Source organism: Hypomesus nipponensis, chromosome 6 (genome assembly GCF_054491055.1).
Source record: "Hypomesus nipponensis isolate SF chromosome 6, ASM5449105v1, whole genome shotgun sequence".
Classification (NCBI taxonomy): domain Eukaryota; kingdom Metazoa; phylum Chordata; class Actinopteri; order Osmeriformes; family Osmeridae; genus Hypomesus; species Hypomesus nipponensis.
The window spans coordinates 2,205,979-2,217,988 of record NC_140366.1 but is presented as its reverse complement, the minus strand read 5'-3'; the positions used below and the strand labels follow the sequence as shown (position 1 = coordinate 2,217,988).

At 42.4% G+C, this 12,010-nt stretch overlaps 1 protein-coding gene across 4 annotated transcripts in view; it reads right to left on the bottom strand.

Annotated features, from left to right (window-relative positions):
• Window positions 1–1,522: 1,522 nt before the first annotated feature.
• mideasa (mitotic deacetylase associated SANT domain protein a) overlaps window positions 1,523–12,010 on the bottom strand; it is a 34,374-nt gene continuing 23,886 nt past the window's right edge. For 2 of the 4 annotated variants that reach the window (XM_084700344.1, XM_084700343.1), the window contains exons 12-13: window positions 11,725–11,891; window positions 1,523–2,472 (exon numbers count right to left, since the gene is read on the bottom strand). In XM_084700344.1, coding sequence (XP_084556470.1) covers window positions 2,184–2,472; window positions 11,725–11,891 — 456 coding nt within the window. In that variant the 3' untranslated portion in view covers window positions 1,523–2,183. Of the gene's footprint in view, window positions 2,473–11,724; window positions 11,959–12,010 lie in introns of those variants that run through there. The other 2 variants (XM_084700345.1, XM_084700346.1) reach the window with 2 other exon arrangements.

Below are 12,010 nucleotides of genomic sequence, written 5' to 3'. Positions count from 1 at the left end.
TGGGGAGAGGGTGAGGCGAGGAGAGAAAAGGAATGAGCAGAAGCGGGGTGAAGTGAGAAGAGAGGAAAGGAACAGTGAGGAGAGGAGGGGTGAGGAGAAGGGGAGTCAGCAGGAGAAGAGAGGAGGTTTACAGGAGCCAATCTGATAGTTTTTAGGGGTCAGGGGTCTGTAAGGATGATTGGATCTCTGGTCCATGAAGGCCAGGGAAGACAGGTTTGACATAAAATTGATTGATTATTCAATACCTGCGTTGTGGAATTGATCCTAATGATTCTGAGGCAACATCAATGTATGCATTGCCCATGAGATCACATGCTAATAAAACATTTAGACAGTAAGATCTGCTTCCATGTTGGCCAAGCAGTGTGACACTGACATGCACTCTTACAGGTCACGCTTTGAAAATTATTCTCCATCTCTGTTGATTAAAAACGCCACAGGACTATAAGAGCCTGACTGTAGATAATATCATAGCTCTCATATTCTTTTCTCATCTTAAACCTCGGCTTTGCTGGACAAGAACAATTGATCGGATCGTTTGTCTTCTGAGACATTCCATGACGATGATCCTGCTTTAACCCTGGTCTCACTCAAGGTCACAGGATAGCGTCCCCTGCACTTCAATCCCTAGCCATTCTGTCAACTTCCAGCCCATCTTTGGGTGTGGCTTCCCTTAATCGGGCCTTATTAGAAGACAGAGTGCTGCACCATGACATCTGATCCTCAGCCTGCTGCCTCAGCATTCCCCAGAGAGAGAGAGAGGGATGGCCAGTTGGAGAAAAAGCTCATACGTTTTTTTAGCACAACGCTGGGATTTACGGTCAATTTTTATGAGAAAAAAAAACACCCAAGGTCAGACTTTTTCAGCTGTGCAAACACCTATTTGCTGGTGACACAATAGCACAGCATGACATAAAATGTTGGAACCTTGAAGATGAGACAAAGCTAATCTGAATATGAAACAAAGCTCATCTGCTCCTGGCAGAGCTGGTACAAACTGGACTGCATTCACACCCCACTCCTCCTCTCATTGTCTCTACAACTGGTGGAAAACATACAGATGACTGTATGCCACAGACGTTAGTGATGAGTCTGGATGAAGCCTGTGCCACTTTATTCTCTATCATCTCCAGGCGTCTGCCTTGCGTCTCGTTTATGCTGCAGGGCTACACCAGCATGTACTGCCTGTTACTGAGAGCACTTTGAAATGGCTGAGCAATGCCACCTCTGCACAATCAGAGCCAGTATTCATCTGCAGCGTGGACCCGGGCCAGACACCACTCCGACCTGTCCTTCTGGCTGGATCCAGCACCACCCAGCCCCTAGCCGTGGCACTTTGTTTACTTATAGCCGCTATACACTGGGACAACTTCCTGGAGACAAAACACACAAAACAAGACTCCATCTGAGACCAGATGGAGCAACAGCTCTCATCTGGTCTCAGATCCTGTCAACAAAGACACCTTGATGCAAGTCCTTAACGGTGACAGAAGCTCAAGCTACAACTCTACAGAAAACAACAGAGCGAGTAAACGTTTTAATAAATGTTTCACAATTAAAATGGCGGTTCACATGATTAGCGTGTTCAGAATCGTTGGATTGCAGGTTTATATATGACTTTATGACATTCTCATACAGACACAACATTTTAAAGGTCCCTTAATCATAATACAAATGTGCAATTTAACCTTTGAGTTAGATAACCTTTCTTAAAATTCACCATAATATTCTCTTAAAAATAAAAACAAGGAATAATTTTTTTTAAGATCATATTCAATCCACACTTTTAGAAAAGGTTCTACCAGTACAAAAGACAACATTGCTTTAATCATCCTAGTATTTCAAAGTACTAAGTATCCATAGAAAAACTATATTGACAATTACTATTTTAGGGATGTCCACACATAGTATTTCAAGATAGATATTCAATTAAATAAGGGATACAGTGATAGCAAAGCATGCAAGTGCATTTACAAAAATATATTCCTATTGGAAGTAAACAGATAAAACAGGATCTATAGATGTGGAGTGTGGAAGAGTACAGACAGGCATTTCTCAATTCAATGTTCTTTTTGTGAGTGAGATATTTCTCTTTGAAACTGGTCGTGTTTTCCCCCATGTTATCCCTTTGTTATCTCCGTCCGTTTTCTCTCTCTTTTAAGCTCCCTCTCTCCTTGTTTTTTTCAGTGCCAGTCCTCATCATCTTCAGCCTCTGAAGACTGCTCGCGGCTGCTGGCCTCTGGCCTTTCTGCCTCTCTAACTCTGCCCTTGGTCTGTCCCTCCTTTGCAGCCTCCCTCAGCGTAGCCTCCCTCACCTTGGCCTCATCTGTGGCCTCCCTCATCCTGGCCTCCTCCGCAGCCACCCTTACTCTGGCCTCCTCTTCCTCTCTCAGACGCAGGGCGGCAGCCTTCTTCTCCTGCTCCGCGTGGCTCTTCATGTGGGCGCTGCGGCTCTTCACCTTGTAGAACACCCTGGATGGCCCCAAGGAACAAAAGTCAAATCAATCATGATAAAAAGGACAACAAGGAAACATTTCTGTACATTTGACCATCTTTAATGAGTTATGCTCCAAGAAAGGGTCCACACAATCAAATATCAATACTGTGCATTAATACTAAGAGTGTACATTTTGTTTTCAAATGTGAGTGGGACAGCTTTTTGGATGCAGCCATAAAATGTCATTTTATGAATAAAAAGTGGGGGGGGAACAGGTTTGCCGTTTTCAAAACGTGGTTGGGACATGTCCTATAATGAAACCTGACACACATACAATGAGGAAAAACATACTTTATCCCCTGATTTTGTACGTTTGCCCAGTGACAAAGAAATTATCCGCCTGTTTCTCCAGCAACCAATGGGTACTGAACTACTTATGCTTTCCGGTTTTGTGTTTCCTTTTCAGCAGCTAAACTCTACTAGCCTACCATGATATCGACAGAGAAGGCAACATTATTGATTAGAATAAGTTGTGTTCAATTAAATGTTGTTAACACAAGCTCAGGTTCAACTTGTGCCGTTGTTGGTTGCCATAACCATTCAAGAAAATTAAAGATTTTGTCGGAAACGTCTTGCTTCGAACATCAACAACTTCGAAGAAATTGTCCGTGTCCATCGCCCTATGCTTTGCACTCCATGCCAAGGAATGAGGAACACAAAACAGCGTGGCTTGCAGCTTTGAAACTAAAACACCCTCCAAATAAAGTGTGTTTGCTCTTTCCATAAAAACCGAACTGTATCCTGATCCGGAGCTTTATCTGGGCTACGAAATAATGCAATAATGGCATCATTATCAATATTGCTATTATTAATGGTAATGTTAATAGTAGGTGGATAAATAAAGAGGGTACGCATGAACATATTACATTTAAAGTGTAAAAGTACATTTTGTCAAGTGCTGTGTATATGTAGTATTATATTTTTACCTTCCACAGAATAGCTGCTGCATGGCTACATGTCTTCCCTAACCCGGCAATGCAAGAGCAGCCGACTGTCTCAATGTATTGTAATGTATTGTAACTTGCTTAACTACATGCTCTTATGGTTCTTCCCTTTGGCACTTATTTTGGTTGTTCACAATATGTGCTTCATGTTTTGGCTACCCGCAATGTTTTTGGGGCTATCTTGTTGTTATTATCAGTGACCTATGCACTTTGTAAAGCTCTCTCTTGGAAGTCGCTTTGGATAAAAGCGTCTGCTAAATGAGTAAATGTCTTTGACTCCACTTCCCCTCAGCATTACCCATGCTGTATGTTTAGCTTTATTAACACTCTGACTGGGCTGTACTGCTGCCTTCTAAAATATAAAGCTGCTGTGATTCTTCAACAATACTGTACCTATTTTGTTATTATGCAAGTAAGTATACGCTTCTGTGCTTGTGTAATTACGCAACTCTTCGCCATCAACACCTTCAGAAAATAAAAGGTAATTAACAACGTTGATGTAGCCAACATTGGGCCATTGCTTCATGTCATCTAGCCACTCCGTCAGACGGATCCACCTCCGTTTTTTGTCTATTTATGCTTCATCCATGGAGAAACACCGGCTTTTACAGCAAACAAGATAGCAATCTACGAGCTATCAAACGTACACAAGCTTCGAACCGGAAAACGATAAACGGCTTCCGGTTGAAACCTGCTATGAATCATTGGTAAAAAAAAATTATCTCAGAAGGGTTTTACTACTTTTATGAGTTATATTATTGCTTTTATTGACTACTGCGGTTCGATATACCGCAAAGACTGCAGCTTGAGTGTTTTGGATTCCTGCAAAGACTGCGACTTGTATTATTTATACGGCAAAACCGCAAAGACCGTCTCGAGATACCTCAGAGTCTTTGCAAGCACCACCTTCAGCTGAACCTTGCTAAAACAGAACTTCTCATCATCCCAGCCAAACCCTCCATCTCCCACGATCTCTCAATCACCCAGGGATCTGTGACGGTGACCCCTTCATCCTCTGCCAGGAACCTCAGGGTTACCATGGATGACAAGCTGTCCCTCACGGCCCACATTGCTGCAGTCTCCTGGTCATGTACATCTATCCGGAAGATCAGGAGATACCTGTCTGAGTATTCCACCCAGCTGCTAGTGTAAGTCCTCTCCAAGTTTGACTGCTGCAACTCGCTTCTCGCCGGTCTCTACATGCGCAAACCGCCTTCTCCAGAGGATTCAGAATGCAGCAGCCCACCTCTGGGTGGTAGGTCTTCAACCTACCCAGACACTCCCATGTCACCCCGTTTCTCATCTCCCTTCACTGGTTACCAATCACAGCCCGTATCAGATTCAAGACCCTGGTACTGACCTTCCGAGCGGTAAACAGGACTGCAGCTGCTTACATCCAGCCTCTCCTCCAGCCTTACACCCCCACCCGCCACCTTGTTCTGGGAGTACAACAGTACTTCAAGATTTGTTGGATCCGATGTTAGTTTATTTCCTCCCGGAACACAATGACACTTACTGGGGGTCTTGTTGCACTTGTTGGATAGTTGTAACTTGTTGGCTAGTTGTTGGATAGTTGTAACTTGTTGGGTAGTTGTAACTGAGTTAACTACTTGTACTCGCTGTAGATTATATTATTGTTGCTTGCTTTCCTACAGGTATTCTCTCTTGCACTTTTGAGGCTCATGTTGTTTAATTTGTAACTTGTTTAACTACTTGCTCTTATGTTTCTTCCCATTGGCACTTGGTTGATTATCAGTGTATAGCCATGTTTTGGCTCCCTGTAATGTTTTTTGTGGCTATCTCATTGTTTATTATCATTGACCAATGCACTTTTTGTGAAGCTCTCTCTTGGAAGTCGCTTTGGATAAAAGCGTCTACTAAATGAATACATGTAAATGTTGTGTGTTTTAGATTCCCGCAAAGACTGCGGATTGTATTTTGTTGAGTTAATTTTTATTTGTATTGGGAAACCACAAAGACTGTGGCTCGAAATACCGCAAAGACTGCGGCTTGTTCATATTAGGAAACCACAAAGACTGTGGCTTGAGATACCGCAAAGACTGTGGCTTGTTAATATTGGGAAACCACAAAGACTGTGGCTCAAGATACTGCAAAGACTGTGGCTAGAAATACCGCAAAGACTGCAGCTTGTGTGTTTTGGATTCCCGCAAAGACTGCGGCTTGAATTTTGTTGAGTTACATTTTAATTATATTGGGAAACCACAAAGACTGGGTCGAGATATGGCAAAGACTGTGGCTCAGTGTTCAGAAGGGTTTCATTGTATTGGTGGCCAAGCAGCGAAGCTGCGGAGCCACTTAAGTGTTTCTACCTTTTTTTATTATTATTGGTGGCCAAGCAGCGAAGCTGCGGAGCCACTTAAGTGTTTCTACCTTTTCCTCTTATTATTAATCATCTTCCTCTCCCATTGGAGTCTATGGCAGCCCCTCAAATTGTATGGTCAGTTTTTTTGCAATTTGGCACACTCATTAAGGACACCAAGTTTCATGTCTCCCATTTGAGGACTCTAGCGCCACCAACTGGTCAAAGTTGGACTTGTGTTTACACACGCAACTTTTGAACCGTATGACCAATTTTCAAAAATGAGTTACCGTTGGATTCCCTGGATCAAGACGAGTTCAACACACCCCATGACATCAATTTCCGTTTATATAGATTTTCCGCCATTTTGAATTTTAAGCATGTTTTTTAAACATGTTTTTTCGCTTCTCCTCCAATTTTTTTCCAAACTTCCCCAGATTTGGCACACATCATCGTCAAAGCAACCCTCACTAAAAATGTTGGTAGGATGTTTGATTTTCAAAACCGTTTGTCTGGTACAGCCAATCAAAATCAGCAACAAAGCAACCAAACAGGAAGTTGGGTCAAATCTCACACACACACACAAGGGGCCACACACACAGAGTCCCTTGACACACGCGTGAGCTTTGCGAGATTGTGGGCTAACCAAGCCCCCACTCATTCCTTGCCCTTGTAGCCATTCTAGACAAGTAGCCATTCTGTGGCTAGTTTGGCCACAGCTAATTCTAATGTTAAAAGAAACAGAAGGTCTTCTTCAGAACTATAAAGTTGAATCAACAAAACACAGCTTGGTCATTTTATCGTCTTCTTTGGCACAATTAAACTAAGGACTAGACTTTTAAGATAGCATGACCAAAGCAATGTGGTGAGGGAGGGTTCCTCCATAGACAGTTGGTCATACAATAACTTAAACATAGTCTTGCATTAAGAGTAGAGTAAAAAAAATAGAATAAATGTGCTAATGGTTGTTGAAACTCATCGCGCTGAGTTGGTGCATGTCAATTTAGGCAGAAGTCCATGAGTGATATTTGACAACCTCAAACAGCATGAGTCTGCCACTGGCCCTAATGAAAAGGCTCTTGTCTTGATTTGCAATGCAGCCAGGGTCGGACTGGCCATCGGGAGACTCGGGAGATTTCCCGAATGGCCGGTCAAACAAACGGCCGCTACGGCCATGGCACTATTCAAGAAAAAAAATCCTAATAGTTTACGCTCACTTTGAGGACGGCCTTAATACCATTCAACTGTTTAACTGGAGCGATCCAAAATCCAAAGGGTGGGGGTGGGAATTCCCCCGTGTAAACTTGAACAGTGCACTTGTCCGTCCATTTTACAGATCACAATTGGTAAAAAAAATCTATAGTTTTCCGAGTACAGCCAATTCGTTGGAGCTATTTCAGCTAACATTGTTGTTTCTTTAGCAAAGAAATGGAAAGGAAAAGAAAAGGAGAAAAACAACGGGCACTGCAAGCAAAGGCTGCACAATGTAGAAGTATAGAATACATGTTTACGCCGTCAAAAGACGGAGAGAGTTTGCAGCCCGAAGATGCAGCTGTACCAGGGGCGCCAGGTGCAAGTAGCTGTAAGCTGCTGTATTTTCGACATTTAAAAAATTCAAATATCATTCCAAACCATATTGTTTTAATTTTTCTAAAAACATTATACATTTGGTATTACTGTTGGTAAATATATAGGCTATACATTTTTTATGAAGTAAAAGAAATGGCCAAGAGAAAAAGGCACTCATATAAATATGCACAACATGTTTTTTGAATTTAAATAATAAATGTGCTATGTGGCTCAAATGCAATTGTTTTGATTTTTTGTTCTGTGTATTAAAGCAGGCACAGGTGACACAGGGAAAGAGATGGAGGCTGCTGTGGTGACAGGGTCCAGTGGAGAGACTATGACAGGTGCAGCACTGGAACTGTACACAAGAGTCAGTCTGTTAACAGTGTTATTATATGGAAATTAGTTTGTTGAACTGATTGTCATTATTGAATATAGTTAACTGATTGTTGTTCTTTTGCAACATCAAATAGCATTTTTTTTTGCAACCCTGAATGCAGCTATGGGAGGTTCTAGACCATTAGGATGCCAAGCTGAGGCAAGTTGTACTGTTAGAAAGGCCAGTTACATTAAACATTATTGTTGTCATATAGTTTTCTTCCCAGCATTGCAGGCACTAACAGGCAAAAGCAGAAATGTTTAATAGGAGTGGCGAAAAAGAGAAGCAGAACAGTGGAACCCATCTCACTACCATTAGATCAGATGGCTGAGCACTTAGGGAGTCGGCCTACCAATCAGAAGGTTGTTGGTTCGATTCCCGGCCATACAAAATTACGTTGTGTCCTTGGGCAAGGCACTTCACCCTACTTGCCTCGAGGAGAATGTCCCTGTACTTACTGTATGTCGCTCTGGATAAGAACGTCTGCTAAATGACTAAATGTTAATTATCTCTTATTCATTCTCATATGTGTTGTATATCTGTAACTGCTATAGTGTGGGCCTACATGAAAGTTTCAAAGTGTAGGAGTGCAGAATCAGGGGCGGATCTACCGGGGTGGCAACTGCCACCCTAAAAATAGCCTTGCCACCCCAGTTGGCAACTTTGAAAACAAAGAAAAGTTGTGGCTCATCTGACATTTGTGAGAGCGAATTTCTAATATCCAACTGCAAGCAAATGCAGCACTCCACGACTCAAACCCCCCTACCCACTCGTACATTTGCCACAGTGAATTTCTGTTGGGTCGGAGCGACCGAAGATGTTCCACAACAGTTTGACGCGGAATAGGCTATGGTCAATTGAATGTTGACAGACTTTGCAGAAAAGTATTGATCCATCCTCATAAAGATTGCCTGAACACTCCCTGTCCCTGTCTATTCCTGTAATTTTGGTTGATAAGTGTTTCCGCGTCAATTCTTCAGGGCTGAATCTAAGCATTTTTTACATTTTTTATATTGGCTTTAATATTGTTTTAATATTGGCTATAATCTTACTGTACCAGTTTCAGGGTTGACAGACTTCCTTTGATTGCTATCACAGACCTAGGCTCCTACCTACACTGGTGGAAATGGTTTCTGTTTACGGGTTGACAAGCTTATTTAAATTTTGCCTCAGACCAATGCATTCTATTGGAAATTCCGTGGGTTTCGTAAAACGTAATTCGCCCGCAAATTTTGAGCCTGCTAAAATCCCACTGCAAGTGAATGCAACACTTGACGACTCCAACCCCCCTCCCCACTGCGCCCACTGAGACCGAAGTGAAATCAGTTTTATATTCGAGATTCAACAGATATTCATATTTTTACCTCTGTTCAGGCTCCGTGTCATATTTAGGGACCGGGGTAAAAGAGTAGACAGCCTAAATGCCGAAAAAATCTAGCAGCCATTTGAATACACACTATTCAATGTTTCTTCAAATTTTTGGTCAAAATGGACCATACAAACTTCAAACTTGTAGCACATTCTTCTACTACTAGCCGGCCAAGTTGTCCAAAGTTTGGTTTGATGATACAGTTTATTATGGATTAGCCAATAACTCAATGAAAACACTTTTGTTCAGTGTTTCCTCAATATCTTTGATTTAAGGCTTTAATAATGTGCCATAGTAATGTAGCCTTATTTTTTTTTGTTAAAATGTCTTAATTTGGGGGCATTCCAAATAAACATTGATTCCAAATAGACATTGATTAATATGACTGCGATTAAATCAGCATATATACTTCTGCCCCGGGGGTGCCACCCCTCAAAATCTCCTGCCACCCTCTTGTAGCCTGACGTTGTCATACTCATAATTCTAGTCAGAATCTGAATCTGAGTCTGATAACTCTTCGTTGGGCTGTGACCAGTGGTGTAGTCCAGGGTATACGCAGGTATACGGCGTATACCCACTTATTTTTCAGTCAGGATTGCGTATACCCACTTCTCAATCACCACTGGTGCAGAATTATAGTGGCTCGATGTTATTTCATAGGACGGTGAAGGCATGAGTCATGACCTGCCCTACTCTGCCTCTAATAGACCAATTATCACCACGTCAAGCAGGCTCTAGCATACTGTCGGTGAGCGACACGAGTCTGCGACATTCTCACAAAAATGTCAAGACTTTCGACCTAAATCTACATTCTGATGTGACAAATCAATGGGGAATCCTCAAACTTTATGGTCTTTTTAAATCGAACTATTTGTATAATCTATGTCATTCTCTAGCCGTCATAAAGGCCACCTTTTCCCATGGCCGCGGGAACTAGGGGTGCGGGTAAAACAATTGCTAAATTAAGAGTATACCCACTTCTCTATGGACCACTACAGCACTGGCTGTGACTATAGGGCATGTTTCAACCAAACTCGTAAAACAAATGCCTCTTCGCTCAATTGGATAGACCTACAACCAATCATAGCAACGTAATATGTTGTTTGTTGAAAACGAATTCAACCCAAGCGCTCTTTCGTGACGTTGTTCATTACGTTACTATTGATCATCTGTCCATCATCGTATAAACCCTGCCCTGGCTATTTCATTGGTCCGCCCAGCTCCTGGTTTTATATAGTTTGTCCCCAATACGAGCCCCTCCAGACCCAACTTCCCGACCACATTTTTGTTGTGGGCGGGGCTAAGTTGGTCTGGAAGCCAGGCTAACCCTCTTGCCACCCCATTAATATTTTTCTAGATCCGCCCCTGTGCAGAATAGAGGAACTGGGAAATGGGTGCTGATGTGGAAAGTCCCAAAAAACTGTGCAGAATGGGCAGAAAATAGTACATTTTAGTAGTGCTGTCAGTTAAACGCATTAATAACGGCGTTAACGCAAACCCATTTTAACGGCGTCAATTTTTAAAATCAGAAGATTAACATTATTTTGGGGCTAGCAAACTTTTTCACATGCTGTTGCAACAACTACTGACGTTAGAAAAACTACAACACCACACCGGATCTAGCTAGACCGGAAACAAAACAACTGGCACACCGCACACACTTGTTTGGGCTTGCGAGGCTAAGGAGTAGTAGGCTAACGTTACGTTTAAAGTGGATGGCGAGCGTGAGACGCCGAAATGGATGCCAATAAGATTCTGAATGGAAAGTTTACTTTCAAAAAGTTGCCAAATGGTTCCATTGACAAGACCAAAGTCATCTGTGTGTTTTGTCGTTGTGAACTGAACTATCATCACAGCACATCCAGTCTGAAATACCACTAGATGGCCAAGCACACAGCTGATGCGAATTCTCCGCCCCCTCGTCAAAGCCAGGCGATTGCAATGTTGTTATCAATTTAAAAAAAACTTGCACTAAGCAATCAGATCCACTTTTCCATGTTGATAAGAGCATTAAAATGAGAAAAAAAATATGGGCAAAGAGAAATCAAGGGACATTTAGAATAGATAAAATGTGCGATTAATCGCGAGTATTGATCAATACTGATACCAACGTTGGTATCGATACTATCGATACTTTAGATAGATCCGCCCACCCCTACTGTCTATGTAAAAGTATTGTCAGGCTGCTGTACCATCACAAGGTACACTTGCAAGCAGCTGGACATTAGCTCTACCTTGGTCCAGTTGCCCGCATGACTCGTCCGTTGTGTTTGACTGAGATTCTCGAGAGAGAGGTCAATTCAGAGTTCCAATATCCATAGTTTTCTAACCAGTCCCGGGGAACTTTGAAAACACTGTTTCCGCGTGTGGTATGTTTTTTGGGCTACTTCTAAACCTCATGCGGCCACCGCATTTATGCCTTGGCATAACCTGCGCTGGGAAAGAGCCAAAGGACATTATAGAATCTGTTGGATGATTCTATGAAAAGCCTAAGCATCAGCACGTGTTAGACTTTTGCCTGCAGCCTTGAGTAAAATGAAAGTTAACCTTAGCTAGGCATGCTAGTATGTAGCACTGTGAGATTCATACATCCTGTTTGTAGTCATGTGGCCAGTGGACAAATAAGGCACAAACATGCACACATACCTGGTACACTTCTTGCAGGGAAACACGCCCTCTGGTTCCTGTGGAGGTTTTGGGGGTGCTCGTCTTTTCTTTCCTACAGACTCTGGCCGAGGTTTGCAGGGAGGAGGGGACTGGGAAGAGACCTTATTCACCAAACCCCTCTCTTTGAGCACTACCACCATTCCAGTCTAAATAAAAAGTGTTGTTCACCAACCTTTGTGCTTGCTACAGTACTTTTCACAAACTGTTGAAGGTCTATAAGCAGAACATACATTTTAGACAAAACTGGGAAAATAATAACAAGTGG